The 15,505-nt window shown below is 48.9% G+C and overlaps 1 protein-coding gene across 1 annotated transcript in view; it reads left to right on the forward strand.

The window, feature by feature from the left end:
* CALB2 (calbindin 2) overlaps positions 1-12,265 on the forward strand; it is a 29,630-nt gene extending 17,365 nt beyond the window's left edge. Inside the window, exons 4-11 of the mRNA XM_004431812.3 lie at positions 790-870; positions 5,266-5,322; positions 5,926-6,003; positions 6,510-6,565; positions 6,892-6,931; positions 7,140-7,193; positions 8,011-8,082; positions 11,573-12,265. Of these exons, the coding sequence (XP_004431869.1) occupies positions 790-870; positions 5,266-5,322; positions 5,926-6,003; positions 6,510-6,565; positions 6,892-6,931; positions 7,140-7,193; positions 8,011-8,082; positions 11,573-11,689 (555 nt within the window). The 3' untranslated portion in view covers positions 11,690-12,265. The remainder of the gene's footprint in view (positions 1-789; positions 871-5,265; positions 5,323-5,925; positions 6,004-6,509; positions 6,566-6,891; positions 6,932-7,139; positions 7,194-8,010; positions 8,083-11,572) is intronic.
* The last annotated feature ends 3,240 nt before the right edge of the window (positions 12,266-15,505 follow it).

Genomic DNA, 15,505 nt, shown 5'->3' on the forward strand with positions numbered 1-15,505 from the left:
CAGATGCAGAAAGGGCCCATCTCTTTTGGTCCCTCATAAGAGCAAGGAAACCTTTCCCAGAAGTGCCCTCAGCAGACCGCACGTTTCATTGGCCTGGACTAGGTCACATCCCTCCCCATAAGCCAATCACTGGCAAGAGAAATAGGATTAGCACACTTAGCTGAGACTAATCAGGATTCACCTGTGACCAAGGATGCTGGAAACAGAAGAGGGGAAGGCCAGTGGGTGGGCAGCCAGCAGAGTTGGCTGCACAAGAGTACTTGCATTTTTTAAGTCAGATTTGTTGAGGTATAATTTACATATAATAAACTGCATCAATTTGAAGTGTAATTCCATGAGTTTAGACAGTTGTATACAGCCGTGTAATCACCACCACAATCAAGGTACAGCAATTCTATCTCCCCCAGAGGTGCCTCCGCCTGGTGTCAGCCATCCTGCCCTAGCAACCACCCATCTCGGATGAGTTTGCATTTTTTAGAATTTTATATATACGGAACAATCTATTCAGTATTCTTGTGAGTCTGGGTACTCGCATTTTTAAAGTGGCCCCACTTTCTGTCCCTCTAGCTGCTCATACCCTAAGGTTGGAGGTGACTCAGATGCACTTCTCAGAACATCCTGCTTCCCCTTTGAAGGGCTGTTCTCAAGGAAGAAAGCAAAATGGAGCAAAATGCGACTCCCACCCACACTGCCTCGCCACTGGCCATTTTCCATCCTTCCTCCAGGGAGGTCTGCTCTGCTCCCTGGCAGGGCCCTCCATAACATTACTGTTGCCCTCTGATCCCACAGCTGGCGCAGATCCTGCCAACCGAGGAGAACTTCCTGCTGTGCTTCAGGCAGCACGTGGGCTCCAGCGCCGAGTTTATGGAGGTGAGGCCAAGGCGCTGCCTTCTCTCTGCACATTGGGGCGTGCCTTTCTCCCGTGTTCAGGAGCCAGGCACACCCAAATGCCTGGGAACCATCCCTGGGAGACACTAAACCCCTTAGAGCTTTGCTACTCGAAGTGTGGTCATTTAACAAGCTCCCCAGGTGATGTGTGTACACATTAAAGTGTGGGGAATAAGGTGAGAAGTAAGCCTGGGGTCAAGTGTGTTTGGGAAATGCTATGTACACTCTATCTCCCCTTTGGGGATTGTCACAGACATTTGCATACTATGGGCTCTGAGAAATCCTGAAGTAAAAAGACCCTTTTACTCGGTTTGGCTCCAGGGTCTCCCGTACTTTCTTCTCACTCAATAACATTAGTGTCCCTCAAAGTCAGAGCTCCAAAGAGCATGCTTGGGAAGGATGCATTTATGTACCATCTTAAAGGTGGAAAAGCCCAGAATTCCAGGATTGATCTTTGACTGTGGTCTGGGCTTCAGTGGCCGCCATTAAAATGGGCATTGCCGTCATTGCAATAGAAACTCTTTGAGATCCTCAGGTGAAACTGGATATCCACACTCAAGTGTCTTTTGAGTAAGATTCAACCAATAGATTGAACCATGTGAAATTGCTGATATTTAACCATTTTGGATTTACAGAAACTGGAAATTCCGTACGGTTCAACCAAATATATTACTAATCCTGATGCCCAGCAAACTACCAATTATTTCTTGCTATTTTTCTGAGGCTCTGTACCCTAGCCATTCAGCGTATGTGTCCCTCAGAGTGAAACTCAACCTATACCCCACACACACACCGCCTGCTGTGATAAATAATGACTGGCCTTCAACATGACTCAGAGTTACCATTCATCACGTTAAATCCATTTCCAGCCACCGGTAATACCCCGCTCCGTGACTCACTGCCTGAAAAGACTGGAGAGCTAGCCCAGAAACCCACATGGCAGTGAGTTCACCACATGGATAGAAAGTCGGTTAGAAAAAAACAATTCTCAGGGTGGAAGAGTTATTTTTTAAATGGCAGCTTGCCTAAGCATCAAATGTGGATTTAATTTTATGGTGCTTTAAACAATTTTCTCCAGATTTTTCAAGATAGCAAGATTCCATAAACTGGTAATTGACATTCTGGATTCTCTTCTTAGTCTTTCTCTTGCCTATCTGGGGGGAAAGCCCTGCATATACTTGGAACTTGTCAAGAGGCTGCTTTTGTGAGTGTCCATTTTTCTGTCTGTAGAAAAGGGAGCGTTATGCCTGACTGGTCCTTTCCTGATAGGAAGGCAGCCAACGATTGGCCTCTATACCATCTCTGGTCTGGAAAATGGGGATGATGATAACTTGCAGGGGGCAGAGATGCTTAAGGAGGAGCAAAAACACCTCTCTCTCCCTCTCCCTCTCTCTCAAAATCATTAGTGCTTTCTCTCTGTGTAGTTGACATGACTCCATATTCTTATCTGCCTTTATCCTATAAGCCCCTGCATAACTGCAGAGCCACCCCCCTCAAGTTTCCTGGAACCCCCAGCGTCCATCAGTACCATCCCCTCCTGGGGTTGTCCATTTGTTCCGTTTTTATCAGCTAGAAACGTGAAATGGTCCCTCAGTAGCCCTGAAAGTCTTGTGCCCTCAGAGAGCTCCCACCCCACTGCTCAGCACAACATTTTAATTTCTAATTTTAGTGGCACCTCAGGATTTCTTTGAGATTTCACAAAACCCAGGTCTCTTGAACTCTTTTCCTTGGATGGGAAGACAATAATGACCCACCAATGCATGAGCACCAAGTGCAGAAGGGCAGAGAAGTGAGCGTGAGAGCTCGGGGGAGGGGCGGATCCAGGGAGGGAGGGTGGGCCGGCCTGCTGGGATGCTCTCATTCTGGAAGGGAGCCAAGTGCTTTGCTCTGTGCAAGGTCTGAGGTCCCTTCAGGTCATCCTCCTTATAGGCAATTTAAGGGATATCTGCCTTTTTCCCAGTCAAGACTCAACCTAGAGGGACCGGCCCTGTGGCTTAGTGGTTAAGTGCGCGCACTCCGCTGCTGGTGGCCGGGGTTCGGATCCCAGGAGCGCACCAACGCACTGCTTCCCCAGCCATACTGAGGCCGCGTCCCACATACAGCAACTAGAAGGACGTGCAGCTATGACATACAACTATCTACTGGGGCTTTGGGGGAAAAATAAATAAATAAATAAAATTATGAAAAAAGAAAAGACTCAACCTAGAGGAACTAAATTCTAATGCACTGAATGCATGCAGGTGCTTGGTGAAGTCATGTTTGAAAACCTGCACACAGTTCTTAGTACTTTGTCAAGGAGCAGGCTTTCTGGCTATGGAAGGAATATTTTGATGGAACTGGGCATTTTTTTCCCCCAGAGAAAAGACACTCACCTAATCAAATACCCTCTACCTAAGTTGCCTGTAATATAAGTCTACCTTTTTGCTGGGATTTGCCCGTGTCTCATAACTAAAAAAATATCAGGACTGAATTTCCTAAGCCACTACTATACCACAAGAATCACACAGCCTTGTTTGCTGGTATGGGAGAAAGATCCTAAAGTATCTATAAATTCTCACACTCCTGACAATAAAAGGGGGACCTGATGTGGAGATGAGGAGATCAAATTTTGGAAAAGAATTAGTGCTTGCTGACTCTCAGAAAATCAAGTGTTTCTGGTGTCCAGGTGGGCACTTTGGAGCTGAGGGAGAAGGGAAGAAAAATCAAGGGAAGAAAACCTGAAAGAAAATCTAAGAAATACAATCAGGCATCAAAATAGACCAAAGATTTGGGAAATGGGGTTCTCTGGGCCTTTTTGTCACAGATACAGGCAGCACCTTCCCCTCCTCCCCGCCACAGTATTCCTTGCTCTCTACCAGATGGCTCGGGGAGAAGGCTGGGGTTTCGGGGCAGTTGTATACAGGACCATATTTTCTCAGGGCTATTATATTAGTTACCTATTGCTGCGTAAGAAATTACCCCCAAAATTTAGCAGCCTAAGACAACAAACCTTTATCTCACAGTTTCTGTGGTTGAGAATTTGGGAACAGCTTAGCCTGCTGGTTGTGGCTCACAGTCTCTCATGAGATAGAGGTCAAGATGTCAGCTGGGCTGCAGTCATCTGAAAGCTTGACTGCAGCTAGAAGATACATTTCCAAGATGGAGCACTCATGCGGCTATTGGCAAGAGGCCTCAGTTCCTCACTACATGACCCTTGCTATAGGGCTGCTTGAGTGTCCTTACAACATGGCAGCTGGCTTCCTCCAGAGTGAATGATCCAAGAGAGAGAACAAGGAGGGAGCCTCAGTGCCTTTGTGACCCAGTCTGGGAAGCCCCACGCTGTCAATATGGCAGTCAAACCTGCCATATTCTGTTCATGAGAAGCGAGGCACTAAGTCCAGCCCATGTGCAAGGAGAGGGGAATTAGGCTCCAGCTTTGGAAAGGAAGTGAAGAATTTTTGGACATTTTAAAACCACTACAACTATTTTTCCTTGTTTCTCCTGTGTAATGTTTGCTCCTGCTCAGATGGCCAGAACAGAGAGGGAGGAAATGGTCAGACTCATGTCACCTGCAGAAGCTCTACTTCTCTTGGATCCCCTCGATGCTGTAGTCAGCAGGCAGTGCCCTGGTTCATCACAGGGACTCAACACATGCACCAAATAATTGGGACTCAGATCAGAGCCCAGAACCAGGATGGGATAGGATCCAGGGAGGGATCAATTGTCCAGGCCCAGGTCACATGCCCACCTCTGGAGATGGGTCAACCCCTCTTGAACCATATGAATTGAGCATGGGAGAGGGATGGTTTTCCTCAGAAAGGTGGGGGAATGGCCATGGATTGTCTAAACAAACTGATTACACTACCAATTCTGCTCCCCCTTCAGACAGCTGCCATATGCATCTTGATGGAGGGATGGAGAAGGGGGTACAGTGGAGAGTAACCAAAGCCTGTTTCTGCCCCCTCCAGAGAGTTCTTACCCTTGCCTCCAGCCCCCACACAGAGAATGAGAAGCTTCCAGAGCAGTAAAATGACACCCTATATACCCACAGCAAAAATCAGATCTACTAGATCCTAGTTCTAACCCTGGTAGAAGCTGCCTGATTAAAACCTTAGAAAACCACAACCCTGCTTACGAGATGGTCCCAGGCCTATAGCCAGTTAAAGTAGGGAGACCTTGTCTCAGCAGATTTTTCCCCTCTCTGTGTGACCTTGGCCAAGACACTTTCCCTCATTTCTTCATCTGCGACATTGAAGAGACTGGGCTCATCCATCTCCACATCCCCATGCCACTGTAATATTCTTGACTATCAAGACCTGGCCTGGTCTTAAAGGGAAATGGAGGGAGGCTTATAGATGTTGATAGGTCTTTGCAAATGGGTTGACATTCCCATTGCAGGCTTGGCGGAAGTATGACACAGACAGAAGTGGCTACATCGAAGCCAACGAACTGAAGGTAGGCTGGGGCTTGGTGAGGGTGTGGAGGGCTCAGAGAATGAACTGAGGCCAGAGTGGTGGTGCGTTTAAGGAACCTGGAGAGGGCAGAGACGCTGGGTGAGAAACATGGGTACGTGGTCTGCTTAGGAATACTCAGGCCTGGCTCTGAATTGCTGGACATGTTCAGGGCAGCGATGTGAAATCAGTAACATGGGGCTGAAGGGCCACTGAGTTCAACCAAACCACACTCCTCTGCGCATCAGTGCATGCCAGGCATCCTCGAGGCAGTTCCCACAGATTGGCCTTCTGGCTTGTACATCTACCCCTAAATTCCTCTGGAACCAGTGACCCCCAGGCACTGCTTAGCCCTGTATCATGGGCTCTCTGAGGAACTGGAACCAGTTTCTACTGCCTATCCTGTAGGGCAAGTTAACATCCAGGAGTTACCTCCAGGCGTTCAAGGTCACTCCACAAGCATTAAGGGGTCAGGGAATTATGAGGAATGTAACCTTTACAGATGGTAGACCTCAGGAAACAATGTTGACTGAATGAATGAATGAGCAAGTGAATGACGGACTGACTGAATGACTCAGGAGCTCTGAAGAGGCCTTTTGTATTCCAGGGATTCCTGTCTGACCTGCTGAAGAAGGCGAACCGGCCGTATGATGAACCCAAGCTCCAAGAATACACCCAAACCATAGTGAGTGGGCCGAAGTGTCCCTTCGCCTCAGGGGCACAGGACTTGGGCCTCAAGCTGGTAGATTTCTGGGTTTGCAGGGTCTTTTGTTTGCTGATTCTTCAGGCCTGGATGAAGTGACTCCCAGTGGCAGCTGGCAAAAGGGATGTAGTTCATGGGCCCCCACACCCTCTCTCTGAGGTCCCACTGAGCCAACTCCTGGGCCAGTGTAAGTCCAGAAACATCTGTTTTCATGACAACCTCTGCAGCTCCAGGAGAAGATAAACTTGGAGAGAGTGGGCCTTTGGTGCTGGCCTGCTGGCCTCTGCAGCCCTCTCCCTGAGAAGGGGAGAGAAGAGCAGTGACTGATTTAGACCATGTTGGTCCCTGGCCTCCAGGAGACCTCAGAGGAGGCATGAGCACGCTCCACCCATCTTCCTTCCTCTCCAGTAAAGGGCCTGGTAGGTCAAGGTCCCACACAAGAGAAGGTCAAAGCAAATAACCCAGGCACCTCTTTCTGTCCCCAACAGCTACGGATGTTTGACTTGAATGGGGATGGCAAATTGGGCCTCTCAGAGATGTCCCGGTAAGTGCCTGCCCTCACCCCCAGTGCCACTTTTAATAAGACCTCTGCAGATCATTCCTGTGCTACTGTCCCGATCTCTAAGATCAATCAGTGGGAAAAGTGACAGGTCAGGTGTCACAAAGCTCAAGGCAAAGCTAGACAGAATCGTGACGTCAACACCTCCGTGAGTCTGTTTTCCTCTTTTTAGAACTTTCCACTAACTCCTGATTATTAAGTGCTCAGAGGTCATTTCCACAACTACAGACGCTGCTTCTGCATCCCGCCAGGTCCCTGTTGTTCTTGCCTCTGCTCTGTCTCCTAATCTCTGCTCTAACATTTTCTTCCAGACTCTTGCCCGTACAGGAAAATTTCCTGCTTAAATTTCAGGTAAAAGAGCCACTTTGCTTTTCTTCACTTCCTCCCTTCCTCTCATCGCTCTAAGCTTCACCCTTCCACCCTCCTGTCCCCCAGTCCACCACACACACACACACACACACACACACACACACACACACACACACACACAGACACACACACAGACACACACACACTCGGGGGGCTTTTGCTTCTCTCTTTAATACGTTGGGCCTTCCAGGGCATGAAGCTGACCTCAGAAGAGTTCAACGCGATCTTTGCATTTTATGACAAGGTAAGAAGGAGGGCAGTGTGGGATGGAAAAGGAGAGGCCCCACCACCAGGGGAGCCCCCCTCCAGAATGGCTCAGCTGCATCCTTAGGAATAGAGGAGCTGTCAGAGGGGCAGCTTGGGCCATGTGGTTTCCCCCTGTACTTTTTGATTCCCATCTTCTGCTGGGCGAGAAGACAAATGTCATTTGCCATCTGTAGCCTGTGGAGCCCAAGGTTTGGGTTCCTTGAAAGAGCAGGAGAAAACAGCTCATGGCAGAAGGTTGTGCTTGGAGCTAGGGTGTGATGACGTTGTTGGGGCCAAAGAGAAGAGGTGCTCAGTACTGCCCCCTGGGGCCAGGTCATGGTTTTGCACAGGAGCCAGGTGTTTTTCTAGGAAGTGGGGCGTGAGAGGACCTCCTTACCACCCGTCACCCCTCCTTTCGCTGTCCCCTGCCTGTGGGACTCGCATGGTCTTCCTTATAACCAAAGGATTGGGGATAAACTTTAAATAGCCTGTGTTCATCCTGACATCGTATTATGGGATGTGGCTAAATGGTTCTTGAACCTCATATTTTGAATGCAAATGAAAAACACCAGAAGGAAAGGCTATCAAAAGTTTGCCCTGAACTGGCCCATTCCTGCATTGACTGGTAAAGTCAGAAGCGATCTGTTATTTTGGTGCCGCGCAGTGTTATTTTGAACACCTCCTATGCGCAGACCAAAGGGAAGGTTAGACTCTGCAAACTCCCTGGCATGGGTGAGGGGAAGCAAGAGGCGAGGTCAGGGGTCGCAGGGCCTGATTTCTAGAGCTCTGTGCTGACTCTCTGCGCCCCACCCCAGGATGGAAGTGGCTACATTGATGAGAATGAACTGGATGCCCTTCTGAAGGATCTGTATGAGAAGAACAAGAAGGTGAGCAGCTGAGCCCAGAGGCCTGAGGGGATGTCCCCAGGGGAGCAGAGAGGCTTCTGAGGGAGGGGTGGAAAGGAATGCCCCGGGGTGCATTTTGCTCCCCTCGGATCAGCCATAACAAGGCAATGGCAGTTTTTTGGTTTGGTTTTGTTTTTTCTGGTTGCTTGATTGATGTTTTGTGTTTTTTTATTTTTACTGTGTTAAATATAGATGACATAAAGGTGACCATCTTAACCATTTTTAAGTCTATAGTTCAGTGGCATTAAGTACATTCACCATGTTGTGCAACCATCACCACCATCCATCTCCAGAGCTTTTTTCATCTCCCCAAAATGAAACTCTGTCCCCATTAAACAATAACCCCCCATTCCTCCCTCCCCTCAGCCCCTGGCACCCACCATTCTCCTGTCTGTCTCTATGAATTTGACTGCTCTAGCTACCTCATATAAGTGGAATCATATAGTGTTTGTCTTTTTGTGATTGGCTAATTTCACTTAGCATAATGTCCTCAAGGTTCATCCATGCTGTAGCGTGTGTCAGAATTTCCTTCCTTTTTAAGCCTGAATAATATTCCATTGTGTGTCTGTCCCACATTTTCTATCTGCTCATCTGTGGACGGACACTTGGGTTGCTTCCATCTGTTGGCTGCTGTAAATGATGCCATGATGAGGCGATGGGAGTTTTGACATGGCCCATTTCCTGGAATTATCAGCCACGTTGCCAACAAAAAAGACTTTTAACACAAGGAGAGGTTTTAAAGAGCAGGGGCCAAGGGGGGGGGGTGAGGGTTTCTGAATAGATTAACTGCAGAATCGGGAGCTGGGAAGGGGCTAAATGGAGTCACCGAAGAATATGTTCCCCTCAAAGAAAAGGCTGAGAAGTGAACTCTATCACTTCATGTGGTCATGTTGCCTCTTGGACAGACCCCGGGAGGCCCTCCACGGGCTCCTCTGGTGCCCTGGGTGGGAGGGGTCAGGTAGAACAGGAACCAGGAGACAAGCCTTCACAGCTGTCTTCCTTTACCTCCTGGAAAATGTCTTTCTCTGAGCAAATGGTTTGGCTGCTTTCTTTAATTAGATGATGAATGTTCTATAAATCCTTGTGTTGTCTAACTGTCTTGGCTGCCAGGCTAGAGCTAAATTTAATGCTCAATTTCAGGGGAAAAAAAATCATCACAGCCTCTGAGTCTATCTGTCTCTCTTTCCAATTGCTTTCCGATCTCTTAATCTTTATCCTGAGTATCAGCCTTCATTTCTTTCATCTGAAATTTGGTTTTTTTCTTGATGTTACCTACAATTGCTTTTTGAAAGAGGCAGAAAATAAATTATAAGTAAGCAAATACTTCCTAGGAAGAAGGAAGTACTCACCAAGTGTTTGAGCTCAAACTTTTTCCTGGCACCAAATTCTAGGAGAAAATTATTTATGCATCTTTATGTGTCCAAGGAATGTTGGGCATCATAATGGAAAATATCTTTAACTGCAATTGTATTAATGAGGCATAATTTTTCTCCATATGGCTCAGCCTTATGCCTGAGGTTGGTACACCCTGAAGGCATGTATTAAATCTCAAATTTCCTCGTCATCACCTAACTAGGCTCTTTGTTGATTAACACAAAAGACAACTCATATGGCTGCACTGGTTAACTTGAGATGTGGGAACAAAAAAAGAATCAGGTGTTGGGGTTAGGAAGCAATTCTGAAGGTTAGAGAACAAGGATATTAATAAAGTTGTTTACCGGGAAGCCTTTTCCTGTAGCAAGCTCCAGATTTGGCATCTGGTGATCAAGAGAATGATCAGTAGAAAGAGAGAGCTGCCTGACTGTAAACCACGGCACCTGAGTTGGGAGGGGAAAGGCCATTACTGGTGACCACACGTGGCAGATGCTCGGTCCATTTTGATGCCTGCATGGACTGTGATACGGTTTCTGAGCAGATGAATGTTTGAGGCTCCTGAGGGATAGGCTGTTAGGATCAAACTTTGATATTTCTTAGTACTCCTAAGGCAACTCCCTAAAGTCTTCCCCAGCTTCAAGCAAAACTTCTAGACATAGAAAGTAAGCAGCCCCCTCCCTCTATGCTGCTAAGACTCTTGCTGCCACACTGCATGAGGAGGTGGGGGGGGTCTTCTAAAGCTCAGGGGTTGATATATGGGATCCCTTACTTGGCTCCTAATTGAGTGGCAGATAGCTCGGCACATCCTAGTGTTATGAATTAAGTGACATTTCCAGGGATTTCACAACTCTAGGGAAGATGCCCCCAAAGCCAGGGATGCTTGCAAAGTGCCTTTGCGCTGGGTGGTAGCACAAAACCAGAAATCAGTAACAGGAGGGGATGTCACGAAACAATGCAAGGAAAGGCTGACCTTTGAGCACCGAAAAAGAGGTGACTGAGGACAGGTGAACCAGGTAAATAATTAGACAAACTTCAGGACTCAGGGGACTAAGGATATTTATGGCTGTAGAGTTGCTCCAATCCTTTAGTGAATACCTTAGTCTTTATACCTCAGTTTTCTCATTAGCTGAGTGGGGGTAATGACCCATCAGCCTAGAAGGGGAAGTAGTAAAAATATCTGCCAACATTTTCAACACAAAAGAAGAAGAAGGAGGAGGGAAGAGGAAGGGGAAGAAGTGAAGGGGACAGGAGGGGAGAGGAGAGGAGAGGAAGGGAGGAAGCAAGGAAAGGAAAAGATAGTTAAGTGATTTTCCAATGTTGATGATGACTTTGCTATATATCAGACCTATTGGCTATTTGCATCCAAAGCAGTTCTCATAAAGTATATATTCAACAAGGCTTACTGGATGTTGGTGTTCTATTTAATGTTGGCCTCCATTTTATATGAGACTGCGCATATGTCCGTGGGTTGCCTCTGAAGGCCACAAAAAGCCAGTGAAGAAGAAGTAGGCTGGGGAGCTTTGCTGCTGGAGGAGGCAGGAGTTAGAATTCCTTGTTTAAACGGGTGAGGCTTAGGGAAGTCTGGTCCAAGGAGCCTGAAGACAGGACCAGGGAGTCTCCCTGGCATTCTGTTCCTCACCTGCAGGGCCCCAGACTGAGAAAACAGGGGCCCAAGAGGTAGAGGAATTTATACAAGTTATGCAGAGAGAATGGCTGTCACCACAGCAGCTGCTGTTTGGGGAGTGCATGCTCTGTGTCAGGTGCTGTGCTAAGTGTCGTCTATGTTCATTCCCTCATCTAACAGTCATAACACCTCAGTGAGGCAGGCCTACCAGTGAACCCATTTTACAGATGAGGCAGCTGAGACTCGGGAAGGTTGAATACTTTCCCCAAAGCAATGCAGCCAGTAGGTGAAAGAGAGAGGGTTTCAACCCAGGGCTTTCTGACTCCAAAGCCCCTGCTTTTATCCCTCTAAGCCATGTGCACTGGGATGGGATGAGAGAAAGGTTCCTGGGAGTGTGTTTGTGAATGAACAGGTGACCCATTTGGGTGGGGCCCTCCTCTGAGCCCGCTCTTACCCTCTCCCTCTGTCTCCTAGGAAATGAATATCCAACAGCTCACCAACTACAGGAAGAGTGTCATGTCCTTGGCTGAGGCAGGGAAGCTCTACCGCAAGGACCTGGAGATTGTCCTCTGCAGCGAGCCCCCCCTGTAAAGGGGGGACAAGGGCTGCTTCTCCACCTCCCCCAAACCTGCCCCTGCTGCCCAGCCCCTTTTCCCAGACCCGGAGATCATGAGCGCCCCTCCCCCACCCCTGCAACCTGCACAGGCCAGCCTGCAGAGCAGGAAAGGAGAGATGGAGGATGGGCTGCTGATGGGCCTCCTGGAGCCCCCTCCAACCCAGCCCTGATGTGAGTGACATACTGGTCTGCCTGTAGCAGGGCAACAACCACATGGAAGGTGGGCGGGGCACGGGTGGAGATTCCCTCATTCTTTCGCTGTGATGCATGAGCTCAGTCACTGTATGATTTAGGCTTCCATGTCCAACAGAGCAGACCCTTCCCTCTTGCTCCCTTCCGCCTCTCCCCCATGCCACCACCCACCCCAAACTCCCAGGTGCCATCCACCTCCTGGCTAATGGTGTAGCTGCCTTCTCAGAGTCTATTTGTGGCGGGCACCGGCCCGCTCCTTGTCTTCTTGACTCACCGGGCTCCTTTTCTCTTTGGGTTCCTTGTCTCCTTGTTTACCAAAGAAGAGTTTACAGACAATAAAATGGAAACGTTCCGCTGTGGAAGCTCACCCAGTTCTGGTTGAGTGGTCAACTTCTCCTGCAGTTCGCAGCTCTTCTTGACAGAAGCCTGTTCTCACGTGGGCTGGGGAGGGCATCAGGACCACCCAACTGGGGCATAACCACTAAAAGCAGGGCCATGGGACCCCAGGACTCTGGGCTTTCACTCACCATTCACTGCCTGTCTCTTCAGCAACCTGTCACTTCTTTGCTCCATGTTTCTTTCTACATCTCCGAGATTATGACAGCAGTTACCAGCTCATTGAAAGCTTACTAAGTGCCAGGTATTGTGCAAAACAGTTTACCTGAGGTATCTCTCTTAATCCCTTGAGAGGTGCTGTGATTGTCTCCACTGTAAAGACACAGAACCTCAAAGAGGTTAAGTAGCAAGCCCCACATCTCATCACCAGTTGGGGGCAGAGCCAGGGTATGAATCCTGCGGATCAGATCCACATTCTTTACGGTGGGGCTACAGTGGGGTGTGGAACAGTGGGGCTGGGTGAGCTGCACCAAGCCGGGGGGACCTCCAGCCAGGAGTTCCAGACCACCATGAACTTAGCTTCTCCTCCTCAAAGTGCAGTTTACCCCACAACTCAGCAGGTGCCCCTTGGTGTAGGGCCAGCTTGGCATTTGGGTCCGCAGAGCTCTGAGATCCTACAATAGAGAGGTAACTGATTTTTTTTTACCGCTATCCTTTATTGACTGCCTACAAGCTGCATTTTGACATGACCTCATTTAATGCCACAGCAGTCCTACGTGATGGATACTATCTTCAGATGAAGAGACTAAAGCTCAAAGACATTAAGTAACTTGTTCAAGGTGATGCAACTCTTAAGTGGCAGAGTAGGACTCAAATGTGGGCTGGTCTGACTCCAAAGTCACCTTTGGAAATGTCCTCTCTTTGATGTCCAGGACCCGTCTGGAGCAGTGGACCCCAAGGGTGGACATGCCTGGATCAGACATAAGTCTCATTTCTTTCCCAGCCACACCCTTTTCTGAGAGAAGCCATGCTGTTCACAGCCTGGATGATGGGCCCAGTGAGCCATCCGACCTCTGTCCGCCTGCCCACAGCTGACTGGGCCGAGAGTGGACATCTGGTCCAAGCTGGGCCAGCAGGCATCTCCTGGACTCTGAGGCTGAGGTCCAGGGCTGTCAGGCAGAACGTGTGGCATTGGAGCTGGGTGGCGATTCAGCTTTGGGGGTGAGAGGTGGCACCATGGCAATCCAAAACCAAGCCCAGACTGGTGCTGGGAAGAGTAGAAACCAAGAGCCTGGGGGAGGCAACCAGTCAGAGTAGTGGAGAAAATATGCAGAGAAAAACAGGGAAGAAGGAGGGAGACAGAGAGAGTGAGAGAGAAACAGAGAATAAGAGAGACAGAAGGAGAAAGACACATACGGCGAGACTGAGGGGGAGGGGAGCCCTCTAACCACTCCCATGAGGCTCTGCTGCACTTCCTAATACCCATCGATTTCCCTGCCCTCCCCATGTATCCTACAAGGGCATTTCCTGTCCACTAAGTGCAGTCATCCTGTCACCCCCGGTCTTTGGCCATCATCTGGATGAGGTGCCGTAGCCCAGTCTGTGGTTTCACACCTGCCCTCCCAGACACACTGCTTTGTCTGTGCTCCCCCTCAAAACATCCAGGCAAGATGGGGTGTAGCAGTTGCCCCGGTCTGGGATCCACGCAGGGACAGAACTGGGTCCTTTTCCACCTGGTTGCAGCTCCCGGACCCGGGTTTGCTGGAGCCCTTTCTCCCAGGCTCGCTTTCCACTCAGCGGAAGGGGAAACATGCGCTCGAGGAGACTTAGTCTTCTTTAATGAGCCCGTTGAGTGTGTTCTGAACGCAGATACCTGCTTATCGGGACAAAGGAAGGGAGAAGAGCGATCCCAAGGCCATCGCGGTGCCGTTGTTAGTGATGTCTTCAGACTCTCCTGTGTTAAGGAGACCCCACCAGGTGAACAGGGGCTAAGGCGACAGGGGGCGTGAGGTGGTACCTGGGATTCATTTAAACTGCTTCTTTCTCTCCATGAACGCTGGACTTTGTTGCTGCCTGACTCACGAATGCATTAGAAGCAGGTGAGCTCCAAACACAACCCTTTGGAGGAAGATCCTAGCCCAGCTCCCTGCCCTTGAATGGAATTTCCCATCCCAAATAGGAGCTTGGTACCTGAGGCCAGAGTCAAGGATACAGATACAGAGATTTCAACCTTAACGGCAATTGTCTCCGGGGTACATTCTGTATTCGCGCAATTCCCTTTGGAAAGATTGTCAAAAGCCAGGCACTAACCCATCTAACTCTATATTTTGGAGGGGGCGGGGCATCTGTGTTCTGCCGTAGTCTCCCAGGTCCCCCGCAGGAACGGCCCCACCCCTGTGAGGGATGCAGAGGGTCTCCAGCACCTTTCTCTTGGCTCCTGTTTCTCCATCAACTGCCCCAGCTTCTAACACAAAGGTCAGCACAAACAGTCTAGTAAGAGGAAGAAAAATGCCCAGGGGCATCAAGTCCGCTTAGTAAGTCCCAAGGAGGAGGGCAGTGCTCTCAGTCTTAACTCAATAAGCTAGAATTAATTGCATCTCAAGGCCAAGATGAGACATTCCCAGAGCAGGCAGCTCAAATCCACAAGGTGCCATATCACCGGGAAGAACCTTAAAGGGTTTGGACCACTGACGTTTTTCCAAGGAAAGTGCTAATAATAGAGATTTTCCTGATAATCACTTTCTACCGTATGTTGCATGGGGACACAATGAGAAGACAAAGACGTGAGGGATAGGTCTGGTGGCACTGAGATGGCACAGCTCTGACCACTCAGGGAACATGAGACCCCATGAGGAGGGGCCCCTTTGGTATGTATGGCTTTAAATATCTGGCCCACAGACCCTCTTGGCAGTAGTCACAAAGGGACTGTCCCTTCCTCTGGGTCCCATCCCTGGCTTCCCAATATTCAGCCTGGGTGCCACTCCCATGGGCACTTTGTCCATTGGGCTCCATTGTCTTCATTCAATATCAAATATTTACGGAGGACCTTCATGAAGCTTATACTCCAAGGTGAAAGACTGACCATAAACATAGATAAAAATATTCATAATGTAAAGTACTGGTAAGTGCTCTAAAGAAAAGTTCAACAAGGGAAGGGGACAGAGAAGGGGGAGGTGCTCTTTTAGGTTCTCTGAAAAGATGATATTCAAGTGGAGACATGAGGGAAATGAAGGCATGAACCTTGCTGCCATCTTGGGGAAGAG

Source organism: Ceratotherium simum, chromosome 30, assembly GCF_057802395.1.
Source record: "Ceratotherium simum simum isolate JZ-2026a chromosome 30, ASM5780239v1, whole genome shotgun sequence".
Lineage (NCBI taxonomy): Eukaryota > Metazoa > Chordata > Mammalia > Perissodactyla > Rhinocerotidae > Ceratotherium > Ceratotherium simum.